Source organism: Tursiops truncatus, chromosome 1 (assembly GCF_011762595.2).
Source record: "Tursiops truncatus isolate mTurTru1 chromosome 1, mTurTru1.mat.Y, whole genome shotgun sequence".
In the NCBI taxonomy this organism is placed as follows: Eukaryota; Metazoa; Chordata; class Mammalia; order Artiodactyla; family Delphinidae; genus Tursiops; species Tursiops truncatus.
In genome coordinates this window covers 63819750-63836701 of record NC_047034.1, presented here as the reverse complement: position 1 = coordinate 63836701, position 16952 = coordinate 63819750, and the positions used below count along the sequence as shown (strand labels likewise).

At 45.9% G+C, this 16952-nt stretch overlaps 1 protein-coding gene across 3 annotated transcripts in view; it reads right to left on the bottom strand.

Moving 5' to 3' along the window:
• The window catches only part of RXRG (retinoid X receptor gamma), a 44407-nt gene that overhangs the window by 12451 nt on the left and 15004 nt on the right, over positions 1-16952 (bottom strand). For 2 of the 3 annotated variants that reach the window (XM_073804885.1, XM_073804887.1), the window contains 3 exons: positions 15126-15373; positions 6821-6965; positions 4473-4652 (listed from right to left, as the gene is read on the bottom strand). In XM_073804885.1, coding sequence (XP_073660986.1) covers positions 4473-4652; positions 6821-6965; positions 15126-15373 — 573 coding nt within the window. Of the gene's footprint in view, positions 1-4472; positions 4653-6820; positions 6966-11756; positions 11970-15125; positions 15374-16952 lie in introns of those variants that run through there. The other variant, XM_004312825.2, reaches the window with a different exon arrangement.

Here is a 16952-nt window from a genome sequence, read left to right as displayed (position 1 = left end):
ATCTTTTTCAAAATGGGCCCGACCGCTTCCTAGATAGTAACGTCGGACATGGTACTCAGCTTACAAAGCCTCGGTTTCCTTATATGTACAGTGGGGATTATAGTACTTACCTGAGATTGTTTGATGAAGATTAAACGAAACAATTATTTTAAAGTTTTTTGAAAAGTAGCATTTCCCCTCCCCTTGGCCTCTCTTTACACTCTCGGGCTCTGCTCTGGTCCTGTCTCTATCCCTGCTCTTGGCCTCTTCCTCCCTCTCCCTGTTTCTCTTTTCCCCTCATCCTTTCTTTCTGTCCATTTGGTTAGCCTTCATTCACCGACAACATACAGAAACTCTCATATGTGTTTTTATCATCAGTTGGATTTGCTGGTTAAAGTTGAATGCTTCTTGTATTAATTTTTTTTAAAGGTAGGTTAACGGGCATCTATTTGTCTTGATTTGAAAAGATGGGGGAAAGCAAACCAAATTCCTCTTGTGGCCCTCAATTGATTTCTTCTACAGATTTGTAGAGGAAAATAACCTTCACGCTCCAAAGAAAATAATCTTGACTTCAGGGAATTAGATTCTAATTCCAATTTTGCAATTCACTGAGTGATCCTTTGCTATTCAGTTCTCCTTTTTGTGACATAAATCTTACTGTCGTCAATGAGGAGTCACGTATCTGTTGTTGAAGCAAATCTTCTATGGCGCATTTTGAGCTACTGCTACTCAGTACATCAGGGTACATTGAGGGGCCAGTGGGACCTAAAACAGGATTTTCCATTAGTCCAACATACATTTATTGTGATGTATTAAAATAGTCAAAATGTATGGAGCCCTTTCTCTGTGTCAGAATTATGCTCAACACTTTTCATAATTAACGCCCACAAGAACCCTCTGAAGTGCTATGAACCACAGAGAAGTTAGGTAACCTGCCTGAGGTCACAGAGCTAGGAAGTGGTGAAGCCAGCATGTAGACCCAGGCTGGCTGCCTCCTGAGCTTACCCCTGACTCCAAGGCTCTGGGCTGGTTGGATTAATAGACCCAAGGAATGTCAAGTGCCGACCACAAATTGCCTCAAAAATAATCCATTCTCTTACTACCCAAACCACATTATATGATCCAAAATTATGGAAATAGACTCTCCCAGAACCCCTGAGGATCGTTTGGTGGCCTGGAAGTCAGAGGGTCCCAGTGCTACACCCACTCTGCCATTAGCTTGCCATGTAAGCTTAGGCAAGACCCCTAGCCTCTCAGAACCTCTGCTTCTTCTTTCAGGAAATGACTGTGTTACATCAGACACTCCAGCTTTATGTCCACTCCAGCTTCACCATTATGTACCCTGGTTTTAGGCAGGTGAATTCTGAGCCCACCCCAATTTCATCTCTCTCTGTCTGTCCAACTCTCTAGGAATGTAAATTCCATAGTATCACTCAGTTATCTGTTCCAGGATTTTATTAGTCTTGTCCTCAAGAAAGTGCCTGAACTGAGCCCCAAATTCTGTAAATGAAGGCCAGAAATGATAGTGGCGAATGAAAGGCTGTCCAGTAACTTTTTAAAAGTGACCCTCGATATAGTGAGATGAAGAACTGATTCGCTTTTTGCCTTCTCTTTGTCAGGGCGAATAGTATCAATTCCTTTAGCAATTTCTCAGAGAGCCCCTTTCCCCTTCCTAATCTTTATTCCTCAGCTTTTCATCATTCCTGTTGCTCCACATTATTTGTTTTTTTTAATGCAGGAACCAAAACCGGACCCTACTTGCTATGAAAGAATCATAAATAATACTAGGTTTAAAAGAAGCACTGCCCATGCTCTTACAATCCACATGTCCCTGTTTGACTTAAAATAAAGAACCACGCTTCCCATCATTTGCTCTGTGAACCACTCTGACCCTAACTGAGCCAGAAATATTCAGGTTGAGTGGTTTGTTTTGTTTTGTTTTGTTTTTTTGCGGTACGCGGCCCCTCACTCTCGTGGCCTCTGCCGTTGCGGAGTGCACGCTCCGGACGCGCAGGCTCAGTGGCCACGACTCACGGGCGCAGCCGCTGCACGGCATGTGGGATCCTCCCGGACTGGGGCATGAACCCGTGTCCCCTGCATCGGCAGGTGGACTCTCAACCACTGCGCCACCAGGGAAGCCCTCAGGTTGAGTTTTGAGAATCAGAATTAGACTGTGAGGCAGGAGAATCGAGTATAGGTGATTTGCAATCTGCAGCAATCATGCTCTATGCTGATGAGAGACACACTTTGGGGGCATTAATTTTATGTTTTGACTATCACAGTGGTGGAAGCTACAAAGAGTATCAATTCTATCCCAGGGAAGAGGAGACAGTCTCCACCAGCTGATTTTTCACATCACATGCTCCAGTCTAGAAAATTGTTGACCCCTCTACAGCAAGTATGACACAAGCACGAAGTAGTCACTCAAGTCATACTTGATGAATGAATGACTGAGTGAATGAATCCTTTTTAGAAGCTCCTGCATTACTAAAACTTATGATTCCGATATTTAGTTTAAATCACTCATCCATTCTCTCAACAGTTTTTTCTTAAATGTCTACTATGTGCTAGTCACTGGTGATATAGCCTTGGGGGAACAAAAGGCAGGAAAAATATCCCTGCGTTCTTGGAGACAGACAGCAGACAAAAGTTTAAAGTACGTTAGATAGTGGTAAGTGCTGTGGGAAAGAGACTGGGAAGTATGAGGGTGTTTGGGGCAATCTGAGACAGTGTAGTCAGGCAAAGCTTTATCAAGAAGTTGACAATCAGGTAAAGGTACGAAGGAGGAGAAGTGAGTCATGCAGGTACCTGGGAAGAGGGCAGTCCAAGCAGACAGAACAGTAAGTGCAAAGGCCCTAAAGTGGGAGGACCCCTGATGGCCCAGCAAAGACACTAGGAAGGCTGGAGCAGAGAGACATGGGGCAGCCAGACTATGTATGACCTTGAAGTCATGACCAGAATTTTGCCTTTCTTTTCTGAGTAAGAAGGGAAGGCATCAGAGGGTTTTGGTGAAGGAAAGGCTTCACCTGACCCACTTGTTCAAAGCCTTACTCAGGTTGCTTTGATAAGGAGAGACCGAAGGAAGATGAAGACGGAAGCAGAGAAACTTCTCAGGAGGCTATTTGTATTATTACTAAAAAGAGTGGTGGCTTGGTGATAACAGTAAAAATAGTGAGACATGGAAAGATTCTGAACATCTTTTGAGAAAGAGAGAAGATTTCCTCACCCATTGAATGTGGTGTATGAAAGAAAAAGAGGTGTCCAATGGCTTTTGGTCTGAGCAACTGAAAAATGGCTATTTCCTAAAATGGGGAGGACCGTGTGATGAACAGGTTAGGAGGACAGATTTGGGGGTCTGTCCATTTGAGATTCTGATCTGGGAGTAAGCGGTCCTAGTCTCTGTTCATCACCTACCTGGGGACCTTGGAAAACTCACTCCATCAGTCCAAGCCTGTTTCCTTGGCTGTAGAATGGTTAGGGTTATTAAGTTATTCTCAAGGGCCACCTCCATCTCAAACATGCTAGGAATATCATTTTTTTTCCTTCTTGGTAGCATTCTCTCTTAGAAGGGGCTCAAACTTTTTCTTCATTGGTCCTTTCAGTCAGCCTCCCCCCTCCTCACAGAAAAGAAGTTCTTCAAGAATAAGAAGCCACCTGGGAGTGACTAAACGCCTTGTTCCCATTTCCTAGAGAGAGAGGCAGGACCTCCTTACTCTGAAATCTATTAAGATTCACCATTTACTACACCCTGTACTTGCTTGAGTTCACCAGCTAATTAACTGCCCAATTCAGGTTATTTGTATTACTTAACAGAAAGACTTTTTGATCTGTACATAAACACAAAGCACTTTCAGATTTTTTTCTTCTACAGCAACCCAGCTAACCCACACTGTAAGTTTGAAAGATGTAACATTTAAAAACGCATGATGACGATCTCTCTGAATGAGAAGGCAAAGTCTGATGATTGGTAATGCCAATAATCCCCAAAGACTTTGGAATACACCAATCTCAGAGGATTTGTAGCAGACCAAGCTTATAAAAGCCCAGAGAGATTCATCAAACCAGCAAGCTTCCCCAGAGTGAGGATTAGAGGGGAGAAGTCAGCTCTGCCCAGAAGGTCAGACTGATGTCCCATTACAGGGCAGCACAGAGCGATCCCGAGACCTCAGTTCTGATGCTGTCTGGCTATTGGAAGGGCAAGGGAGAGGGTCCAGTTTGGACCATCATCTGAGGTCCAGGAGAGGATAGGTGAACATGGAGGAGGAAGATGCTCTTGCTATCTTTGCTCGGGGGTACACACTTACCAGGGCAGGAAGCATTCAACTGAAATACTCGAGAAATCATGGTACCCAAAGTCATTCCCCCCTCCGCTTCAAACTTCTTCCACATAGTCCAGCCTAGCAGGACTCTTTCCTATGTCCTGCACTTGTTTCCATCATTTATATGCAAACTGCTCTCCCCCGAGTGGAGGGAGGGGTAGTGGGGAACCTCACCTTCCCTCTTCATGCCCATGACAAGGCACTTCTGATAGCGACAGTACTGGCAGCGGTTGCGCTGACGCTTGTCAATGAGGCAGTCTTTATTATCTCGACACGTGTAGATGAGGTCTTTCCTTATGGTTCTCTTGAAGAACCCTTTGCAGCCTTCACAACTGTACACACCGTAGTGCTTTCCTGGTCACAAGAAAAGGACATTCCATAAGTTATTCTTGTGTTTATTTGGGTCTTTCATGCAAAAGAACCCCTTGGCTCTCGCCTAGGAAACTGGCGCATCACCTAGGCAATGGGACAGAAAGCAAAGCAGGGAATGCAGGCTTGATGACAGGAACCAAACCAAGGCAGAGTAAATATGCCCTTCCTCGTGTCTACCCTCTGGAAGCGACTCTCTGGAGTCACCAATTCCAGAGAGCATTATTAGAAAAGTCCTGACCTAAGATTTTGCTTACATTTATTGAATAGGGCAACTCTTATGTTTAGTTAAGCAAAATGTTCTGCCTTCATTTAAGACATCAGTATACATAAGAAATAAAACTATTTATGCTTGTTACGTGTTATCTAGCAGGAAAAGAACCTCAGCTTCACACATATTTCCCCATAATTGAAGCCCAAGGACTTAGGAATCTCACTTAAAAGTATTATCCTCTATCATAAACTATGAACAAGAACCTGAGTTATAAATTTTTTTATATACTACTGCCTATTGGAGGAGTAAACTGGCTATGATCTTTATGGCATAATATGACATATAATCTTGAGATGTGACATAAAGATCTGATGGAAGGTAGTTTTGCTTGATCCAGAATAATCTGTTACATGTTTCATTGCCCTTATTACCTGTTCCACGCATCCAGTTTTCCAGGACTCCAGCCAGAGATGGCTAATTTGGTCAGGAGAGCCACCATACCCATGCCCACATAGGCATCAAGAATCAATCACCATACTCTTTCTAAGTAGAAGTCTTCCCAATACTACACACCATGCAGCTATGCTCAATGGACTGGAATTGTGGGACTTGAAAAATACAATGAAACAGATCATTCACAACATATTTATGTCTGATTCTTGAGTATGACATGTGATACTGTTTAGTTATAGACCTGACATGACGTTCTAATTTGGTTGTATTTAGGCTGATATCGAAGTGAACTTGAAGTCCCTGAGAACTAGCCAGTGTAAATATGTGCATCCCAGGAGCTTACATTTCAGAGGAAGCCACTCTAAGATGCAATGGTGGCTAGAGATAGCCTGCTTGATGAAGTTAGTCTGTGCCTAATCAGTTGACTATACTAATTTCCTGAACTCATAATAAATACAGGCTTTTATCTTGGGCTCAAAAAACCTAATGCTCTCAGCTCTGAAGTATTTGTCTTTAAGAAACATGGGACCAATTTGTCATTCCCGTGGTTCTTCCATATACGAAAGAACTGCCCAACTTTCAATTAAACCATAGCAGAAAAAACTCTCTATCAGCGTGGCTGGAATTAGGTTGCTATGGCAATGGTCAAGTCTGCATGATTTGGAAACAACTTTTTGAGAACAAGCAAACATCAGCTGTGTAGCTAAGTTCCAGGCACCTGGAACTTTCAGTGGAGTCACATTTTGCAGGGACTTTGGTGACACTAAAAAGATGAGAAAATATTGTCAGTCGTCATAGACAACTATAGAAAAGAATCTTCCTCATTCATCAAATCAGAGATTCAAATGTCATCAAAATTGTTGAGATGGGGAGTGGGGAGGCAGGAATGATGGAGAGGTAGGGAAACAAGTCAGAAAGGAAAAAATCTGGGCAAAAATGGAAAAGGATCAAAGAAGATAAAATCAGTGAAAACACACTTATTTCCACCTATGGAAACATGTTAAAAACCTAGAATGTTGTAGAAGGAAATTCACTAAAATATCAAAGGGTTTATTTTGTTAGGAACACTATAGATAGCTCTTTGTTTTCACTGGTACTTTTCTAGTTCTCCCACATTTCCTATGTTGGGATATTATGTTTAGAATTATAAAAAAATATTTTTTTTTAAATTAAAGAGACTCTAACTTGAGATACTTGCTCATTACAACAGCTTCTCTATCCCAGATACACACGCAACACAGTAACTCCAGGGAAGGGCTCCTGAAATGTTTTCTATAAATCTAATCTCACCACATGAAATTATGCTTTAAATTCATTAAGGCTGTGGTGACAGAAATTTACAGCCTGGGCCCCAAGCTGGACCATCCTCAAAGACCCTTTTTCTCTCGCTGGGTACAAAGGAGCCAAGTGGGCAGTGGAAGAGGTGTCTTCTCTGGTATCCCCATTGCATGGGGCACTTGGGAGGAGCGTATGCTTCTGTACATACCTGAGGATCTGTCCCCACAGATGGCACAGATGTGTTTAACCAGAGATCCAGGGCTAGTGGATGGGTAGTTCATGTTTCCAATGCCAGGAAGCCCTGGTAAGGGTTTGATGTCCTCTGAAATGCTGACACTGTTGACCACATTTAGCTGCAAGAGAAAAAAATACAATAAAACACAGAGCCAGGGTAAACCCAATCCCTGAGGCAGAAAGCAATAAGGCCATCCTTGAGGGAAAAAAAGTGGGTTCTATTTCGAGAAGTAGTTTCCAAGTACAGAGTATCTAAAATTGCCTATGAGGGATGTGAATTTAAGGGAGAAAAAGAGTAGCATAGAGGAACGAAGTCATTTCTAAATGCCAAAACCTAAACCGAAAATCACAACACATCTACATCAGAGCTCTCAGCTTTTACTCATTTTACTCATGTTTTATTTGAGCTAGAAATCCACGCTGAACAGCATACTTAGGACAAGTCCTCTGTGTATTTTTTAATTTTTTATTAACTACATCCTGCCTATTCAGCAGTACTCCAAGGGGAGCTATGGCCCTCAGGCAAAAGACTTAGACTAGGAGAGAACCAAGGAAAATATGCAAATCCATCCGTTTAGTGAATCAACAGTCATTTACAAGCACTCACCACGTCAGGCACTGTGCCAGGCTCTGGGATACAAAGGTAAATAAAATGCACACTCTTAAGACGTTCACAGTAAAGTGGAAGAGACGATACGTGTAGTGGTCATCTCAACAAGCCTACCGAGGATGGTAAGCCAAATGCCCAAATCATTGCAATAGCACCAAAAATTAGGTTAAAAGTCCCGGATCATGTTCTTGAACTTGTCTCTAAGGAACAAATATCTTTCCATGAAAATATAAAATCTTTAGAGCCAGAGACCATCTGCCTTGTCTTCCGGGTGCCTGACGTGAACCCAGCATGTGGTAGGAAGTTGGTAGAACTGAATGGCTGAATAAACGAACGTGTGTGTATCCCTTTCTCCACCCCTTATCACAAGTTAACATTAACTCCTCACCGCCACCCCTTCCTTGTCTCCCGGTGCTCTTAGGGACATGACTGAGAAGCTGCCTCTACGTGTCTTGTATTCCTCAAAGAAAAGTTAAATAAATACAAGCCAGTTATCCAATCAGCAGTGTTTCTGTACCCATGGGTACAGGTCAACGTTCTAGGCACTGTGAAGGGAGATATGAAACGGAGGTCTGTGTGTCATTCCTCAAAAATGATGAAAATCTCACTGAGGAGTCGGAACGTGCCCCCAAACAAAGAACACTTCCAAGTAAGTTCAAACAAAGGTGGTGCTGAGTAAGTGGGAGTTAAGTGCCCGGTAGAGGCACCTGGTGAATATCTGGGGGTTTAAGGGAAGGTCCACTGGCTTCTGCATGGTCTATGTGACTTTTGCCTAACTGAAGTGACTGTAATTCCCAAACTGAACCAAGGGTAGGATTTTCTTCTCTATTCAAGGCCTTTGGGACAGAAGGAATGATCAATAAAAGCTAAAATACAACAGAGCCTGAGTTAGGTTCCTTCTAAATTTACTAGCTTTTCAATTCACTAAGCAAATATTTATTGAGCATAGGAGGTGGGCAAAGGCTCTGGGTTAAATGCTGCAAGGGATGCGAAAAAGAAAAGACAGCTTTCAAGGCCTTGCTTTGAAATCAAAGTCACCAGGAATTTTTAAAAATTCATTCATAGGAGGCATGAAAACACGTCCATGGTGGGAGAATTCTCCCTCCTCTTCCTCTTTCTCCTCCCCCCTCCCCCTGCTCCCTCCTTTTTATACAAGGCTAAGGCAAGACTTCTAAGTCTTATATTCAGTATTTTGTTTTGTTTTGGTGTAATACAGTGGTACTCAACCCCAGATGTACACCTGGGAGCTTTGGAAAAAATTAATTCCAGAGCCCCACATGCAAAAGTGGCCTGAGGGCCAGTATGGGCTAGGAATTCTGAGTGCCTCAAGGAAATAGTTATTAGCACTTAGTTCCACCCCATGAAAGAGATGACCCCCCAAAAAAGAGCCCTCTAGCTAACCATGACTTTGTCTGCAAATCCTCAGATGGATAAGAAAGGTCATGGGAATAAGGAGGAGGACACCGTCACCTCGGGCTCAGGAGGCCCTCACCCACCTTCCTCTCCCACTCCCATCTCCAACAGGACCAGATCCACCACCTCCAGCCCACAGCAATCACAGAACAGTAATTATTGTTCTTGCTACTGTAGGTGCTACCGTCCAAGGAAAGTTTGCTCAGCGCTAATTAGCTATTTTAATCCTTACGACAACCCTATGAGGTTTTCCTATTTTTCAGATGAGGAAATTCAGCTGTAAAGTGGTTTATTCTTAAGTTCATTCAGAAATCCTGGGATACAAAAAGGAAGAAGACACAGGCACTAACTCAAGAAACTGACCATTCCTGAGATTAAAAGCTGGTTGGGATAATTTAAGAAAGCAAGTGAGATTAGGGAAGATGTCCTGAAGGAAGGAGCATTTGAGCTGGGACTTGACAGCTTTAAAAAACGGGGAGCACAGGGAGATCAGCATGGTGCTTTGTGACCACCTAGCGGGGTGGGATGGGGAGGGAGGGAGGGAGAGGCAAGAGGGAGGGGATATGGGGATATATGTATACGTATAGCTGATTCACTTTGTTATAAAGCAGAAACTAACACACCATTGTAAAGCAATTATACTCCAATAAAGATGTTAAAAAAGTTAAAAAACAGGTAGGATTTGGATGGGCCAGTGATGGACAAAAAGTTTTGACCAACAAAGGCCTGAAGGGAAGCCCAGGTATTTGTGTCCGGTGGATGGATGGGAGACAAGGCTGGAAGGTGGGCTGTACTTGATTGCCTGGCTAAGGAGAGTGGATCTAATCTGAGAGGCAATGAGGAGCCATGAGGTTTACAGCAGAGAAAAAAGGTCCTCAAAGTATGAGGCAGCAGCATGGGGAAAGACTGAAGGAGAGAGACACCAAGCCTATTGCCCCTGCCCAGGTACCATGTTAGGTGCCTTCCCAGATCTAACAGGTGGGAGCTGGAACCCCGGGCTCTTGGATCTCAGGTCATCATTCCTCCTTCCCCACATTGTCTGTCTTGTGTGGCAGGAGCTTCCCAGACCGCCCCTGCCCTGACTGCTTCCTGCCCCACCTCATTGGCAATGAGCACCCAGAGGAACCAACTTGCTTCTGGCCACTCTCTCCTGGAAGCCTCTCTCCGACACCCCCTCTCTTCCTGAGTTGGGCTGGCATTAGGAGGCAGTGGCTGGGACAGGTGGGTTGATGCCCTCATCTCCATCAGCCTCTTTGCTGGCTTGGGGTTTGCGTGGGATCTGAGCAATGGTAGATGAGATCGAAGGTGGCCCCCGGAGCTCAAACCCATTAGCTGCATGGTCCCCAGTGCTGCGGCCCCAGCTGTCTTGTTCCATTAGAAGCAGCTCTGCTGAAGTGAGCACTTTAGAGCTGGGATGTACCAGGCGGCCGGCTGCTCCTGAGAGGAACACACTTGGCTGGCCTGTCTTCCATTTGCAGTCCTCTCAGCCACGGACTGAATGCATCCTAGATGCCCTGGAGCCATCACAGAACATTGGGAGCCACATTTCTGAGCGGCTTTCAGCCCAAGTTATTCCACTCAAGGCAGATACGTGGCCAGACAAGCAGGCTGCAGGCAGGCGCACCTCTTCCAATGAGTGGTCTCCTTAGAGTGGCCTTTCTTTAACCGAGTGAGGGTCTTTGTCTAAAAGAGTACAGAGCCTGGACCTGCCACTTCCTTGCTGTGTGATCTTGACTGGGTGACTTCATTTAGAGAAGCTGTTTCCTCATCCACAGACTACAGCAGTGGTTTTTGAGCTCAGAGAGTGTGTATGGCGGGGGGTGGCAAGGTTGAGTAAGAAGGCTTCATATCTCCCACCTCTAGTTCACCAGACCTGTTTTTATTTGACATGTAATGGCTTCCAAACATACTTTCACTTGAAAGAAAGACTTTATGGCTTTTTAAAAAATCATTAAACAGATGATCTTTAAGGTCTGTTCTAGCTCTAACATTTGCAATTCTTATTATCAAAGTATTCTCTGTAAAAATGCAAGCATCTTAAAGGATAATAATTTGGTTATCAAGCACTACCTGGGCAGGAATTATCAGGGACAGAACCCAGGTCAGGCAGCTGGGTCAGGAGAGGAGAAAGAGGCGGGAGCCTTCCAAAGGTAGGGCCTGCTTCGGGGTCGAGCCAACAGATATCACACTTAAAAAATGCAGCATTAAACACACACACAGACACACACACACACTCAGAAAAACATGATCTAGATCATTCTGTCTGAAAGCTGCATAAATATCTTCTCAATTATATATTTGGTGTTTTGGGAAATTGTTCACTCCACTTAGATACTCCCCAGGGAAGGGACTGAGTCTTAAACATTTTTTAGATCTCCAGTGCTTAGTGCAATGAATGATTGTTGAAATGAACTTCTCTAGAACCTTTCAACAACAAAGTACACACACCTGAACCAATGATCACACAGTTGCATAATATATATCACCTAGGTGTATGATATAGCACCTAGGTATAATAATAATATTAATAACACCACCTTATTGCCATAGAGTATCATAAGTGCTTAAGCAGTGATTTTTCAAATCCACATCTCCTTTGATATTCATAAAAAATCCCTGTAGGGTAATCAGGGCAAAATGTGTTACCCCACAATAGAGGAAAGGGAACTGAGATAAATATAAGTTAAAGTGGTTTGCAAAAGTTTACCCAGTTCCTGCCTCCAGAGTATCAGTTCATTTCTCTTTATTCCTCAAGACTGAAAATCCAACAAGAGTTAAAAAAAAAAAGAAGCTCAAACAACGGGAAGACAGAGCACAGAACGAGACACCCCCCCCGCCCCGCTGCCCCCACACTGAGCGCTTCCCTTCACCCTCAAATTGCACTTACCCTAGACCCAGGTCACACAAGGCACATGTTTCCCGGACAAGTCCCACTCAGCCTCAATCCTGGGCAAGAAAGGCAGGATGCATAGGAATCGTCTATCCAGAGTGTCCAGAGTCCAGCTCACCGTGGCTAACACTAAGAGCACTAGATATCATGTGTTATCTAGTTAATTGGGCAAAGTGTCACTGCCGTGTGGCTCCAGAACCCAAGCCCCAACGCCGCTCAGCTTCACCAGTGCTGGCAAGCTTAATATAGCTCCCAAAGCCAAACTTGGCCTTGGCCTCTGCACACAGCCCAGTTGGCCAGGACCAAAGCTTTCAGCTGACCTTTCAACCCCAATCCCTCTGTACAGACATATGGTCCAGGAATAGCGGCCCTGCCACTCACATGGCTGTGAAGCTGAATTTATTGGCCAGGTTTGGCTCAATTAGACTGGAGCGTGGTGGCTAAAAGCAGGCTTGGAGGGCCGGTGCCCTGCCCCTTCCCCACCCACAAGCCCTGACACTGGTCATTACCTCACCCTGTCTTATTTCTTCCTGATACAATGATTGCCATTTGAAACTACCTGGTGTATTCATTTCGTTTTTGTCTGTCTTGCCTGCTCCAGTGTAATTGCCATGAAAGTACAGGCTTATTTAGTGCTTTGCCCCAGAACCTAGGACGGTATCAAATAGTGCCTGATATGGAGTAGATCCTGCTAAATAGTTATTTGAATGAATGAGAATGTCCTTTGCAAAATTTCACTTTTGTCCCAGAACTTCCACTTCTCTTTCTGTCTCTAACCTATTGACTTTGACCTGCCTTCCTGGCATCTGTTCACATGAATGAAAATGAATAAACCAATCTCTTCAAGTCCCACATTCTAAAGGGTATGGCATCAGCCGCTCTGCCGATGACAGTGGGTGAGGGTGGCATAGAGCCATGTCCCTCCCCACCACTGTCTGGTCCCCACTCATCCGAGTGGTTGACATCTGGAACACACAACCGGAAGTTCACAGGGCCCTTTCCTATGCTCCCTTCGGTTCTGCCCCTACACCTTCGACAGCACGTACAACGTGGCAATTTATCTGCGTGATGTGGCACATCCCCCACAAGACTCCTTGGGAGCACCGATTATTCATCTTTTAATCCTTGGCAGCCAACAGGAAGATCCTGGGGTCACTGGTTAAGTCAGAATACAAGACAGCAGTGGGCAAACGCAGCATCATAAAGATTGAGTGGGGATGTGGAGATCTGGGGTGTAACCCTGGCTCTGCTGTGACTGGTGGTGTGAGGTTGGACACATCACCTGAGCCCACTGAGTCTATGTGGGCTGAAGGACTTAGAACTAGTGGTTCTCAGCTGGGCAGGGGTGGGGCAGTTAGAATCCTCTGTGGGAGTTTTACAACCCACACAAGGGCCAAAATATGGGATAAGGGAGAAATGTGTACCCTGAAAAAGATCCTACAGGTGAGAGCCATTAGATTACAAATTGGGGTTCAAAGGGCTGGCCAAATGGGACCCACAGAAGTACTCTGCTTGGCCCATGGAGTACTTAAAGTCTTTGAATTTGAACGGCTTCAGGGTATGAGGGCAGCTTTGTACAGACCGCTCCAGGCTCATTTACCTACCTGTGTTACCTGCCTGGCCCCTGGCTCCTGCAATCCCTACACTAGATGATCGCTAAGGTCTTCTCCAGATTCTCTAATCCATAGATGAAAAAATTACTGAAGTCCTTACCGGCTGTAAAATTCTATGACTCCACATGGCTTTGCTTTCAGACTCTGAGCACATGAAATGTCTTGGAAGGCACTCTAGGGATAGTCTCTGAAGTTCTCTTTGTAGCAGTAAGAAATGCTAACACAGTGGGAGTCCTGCCTCTTCTTAGAACTACAAATTCAAAGGAGGCTACAGGACCTACTAATTCTGCTGCTAGATGTCTTGAGGGACCCTGGCCCAATAGTGAGATACCAGAATAGGGAGAGAGGAGAGTCTGGTAGATAAGATCATTGCTCCTAATTCTTCATACCCTTTGCATTGTGTCTTTGCAGTTCCTCCCAATGAAACAGGCACAGACTATTCCCCTGTCCCACCAATGTTGGAGTTGGTCACACAATTTTCATAGGCCAACGGGATATTAATGGACATGATGTGAGCAGAGACTTCACTGTATTTTCCTGATTTGGTTTAGACTTTCGCATTCCTGGGAGATACCTTGAGAAAAGCATGTCCCAAGAAGCTGCCGCTTCTTTAGTCTGGGACATGAGGAGCTGACCTGCACCCAGGCTGCAGCCTAGCCCAGCTCACCCACCATCTGAAACAGAGCCTTCCTAGCCAACACATAAACTTGTGAGTAAGAAAAAAATGTGTGTTTTTGTAAACCGTGGCAATATGGGGATTGTTTGTCATGCAGCATCATTACAGCAATAGCTGACCACTACAAGAAGGGAAGGTTCATAATCTCAGTGTGACATTGCTAGAAGGAAGTACACAGCATCTGGCCATCCTGTAGCTTCCTCAGAGCAACAATGTAGTATCTACCATGTATATACATCCTTGCCTCTCTTGTAGCAAAAGGCACTAGGAATTAAAGTGAGGGTTGTTTTTTTTCTCCCGAGTCTCCATAATCTTTACCTCTATCTCAGAGATAGCATGTAGGTAACACAGTCTGCCTATTTGCCTATTTATCCGTGTGCCACATCTGCCTATTTGCCCTCTCAACCGTAAGCTCCTGGAGAGCAAAGACCACAGCCTGATCATTTCGGTATCCCCTATAGCAGGGGTCCTCATCCAGTGGGGCCCCAGACTGGTACCAGTCCACTGCCTGTTAGGAACCTGGCCGCACAGCAGGAGGTGAGCGGTGGGCGAGTGAGTAAAGCTTCATCTGCCACTCCCTACTGCTCGCATTACCGCTGAAGCATCCCCCCGTTCCCCACCCCTCCCTCCCCCCGATCCGTGTAAAAACTGTCTTCCACGAAACCTGTCCCTAGTGCCAAAAAGGTTGGGGACTGCTGCCCTATAGCATGTCATAGAGCACTGGGCACTTCACTGACTCGAAAAGTACCCAGTATTGAGAAGAATCAAGGGGGTCCACCCCATGGAAGACAAACAGGCCTGAGAGACACTGAAATCACAGCCAGGGCTGAACCATTGAAACCACAGGGGTGGCTCCCTTTCAGCCACAGTTTTCTGGACCATGAGGCATCATCAGTTCTCTGGGGCTGCTCTGCCTGAGGGCACACTCAATGAAGGCCCTGCAGGAGAGAAGTCTGCAGAGACAACCCAATCCCTTTGCAAGCATGCACTAAGCACCTGCCGGGTGCTGCCTCTGTGCCAGGATGAAACTATTTAGGATGTCTGGAAAGACGTTGGAGAGGACAGACGGACACCTACCTGAGAGCTAGGCGGGGCAACCAAATTGATTCCTGGAGGGGCTGCAAGAGCTCCTGAGGGTGGGCCCATGGCAGAAGTGATGACTCGATATGGAGAGCCCAGGGCATTGAGGGGGGTCCCCACTGCACTCAGAGTCCGTGGGGCACTCACTGGGGTGTCAGTGTAGCTGGGGTGGCTGTCCATGGGCTTCCCTGTGGACAAGGCTGCCGACGGGCTCATGGACGTGGAGCCAGAGTGGCCGGGGGAGCCTGTAAGGAGAAGATCAAAGGTGATGAGAGGCTATGAGAACACAGGGATGGCACACTAGGACAGAGCCCCCTCCTTTTGTTTCCTATATCCTTCCCCTCCTTCCAGCCACACCTGCACACCTGTGAACTCCCGCAGCTGGTAGAATAAAGGCAAGCAAAGAGCAGAGAGGGGAAAGGGCCTGCTGAAATACCCATTGATGTGCCAGTCCTCTGGTGCACCACATGACATTCATCTTGAATTGTGTCAGATCAACAGCCAGGGCCACAGGGGCATAGCCCACATGTCCCCGGGCCTGGGTGACTGTGACCTGAGCCAGTCAGACAGGGAAGGTGAGTCAATACCAAACCCCCAGGTGGGGGATGGAGTGAGCAGGTGTCCAGGCTGCTCCAGAATTCCCTGCCTCAAATTCCTATTGCTCTGAGAACTGGGGCAGGGCTGAACCTATAAAGTCGGGAGAAATTCATTCATTCATATGTAATGAGCATCTATTAAGGTGCAGGAACTACACCAGGTGCTAGGGATTCAGAACCGAAGGGAACACAGCTCCTGCCGTCGGGAACACATTCCGTAATGACCACGGGGAAGGCAGAGACTGTTATCATGCCCTTGACGGCCAGTAGCTTTTGCAGCTTTATGCCCATAAGGTTCCTGTCCTGCCAATCTCTTGGAAGGTTAATCAGTGCTCAGGGACGAAGACTCAGGATGCTTGGGCATGGCTCAATGGCCACAGAGGCCCAGGAAGCACAGCCAGGACTGCCCAGAGTGTTTCTGCCTCCGGGGATAGGGAGCTGCGGCCACAAGTGTCTATGAAATGGGCTCTGGGCAGATGGTACCTGGTACCATTTTCCCCAGATAAGTTGAGCCCAAGTTTAGCTGCAACTCAAGATGAAAGAAAAGAAGGGTGCCCCACTGTCATCTCAGGAGCTTGGCATGGAACATTCTCTCCAGAAGAGAGGAGCTGTGAGCCTGAGCGTCTGCAACAGCAGAGGAGAGACTGGGAAAATAACAGAGAAGCCCACCCTAAATCACAGCGCCACTGCCCTGTGTGGCTGGCATTGCAAGAACAGATTCAAAGGAACCATGTGTTAGGCCCCACCACAGCACCCATGCTGTCCTCGTGGATGGGACATGAGAGGATTAAGGGGAGAGATGGTCAGTAAGCATGGTTTGCTGGAGAAACCATCCAATTCTCTCCCCTTCCTACTGGAGCCCAACACCACGCCAGGCAGATAGGATGCTGAAGGGAGTAAGTCACGTGCCTGACCTTAGGTGGTTCACTGTTGGTTCAAGGAATATCTCTTGAGTGCCTTCTACATGCAGAGAAGGCACTGCATGTCTTAAGCCTTTCGGAGACCTCAGTAGCACTGAGCATAGTATTAGGAACAGAATTTAGGGAGGGAGGTACTCTCTTCACATTCTGGAGGGAAGCGTGGGGCATCAGAGGTATAACTGTGCAGCTATTCTTAACCATAAATGTCCCACTAGAAAAATGTCAACCTGGAGTTGCCCTTGGAGCATCTGCTAACTTAGTTAAGGTCTACTTATGGAGAGGACGGTCACTCCCATGTCTGAGGAGCC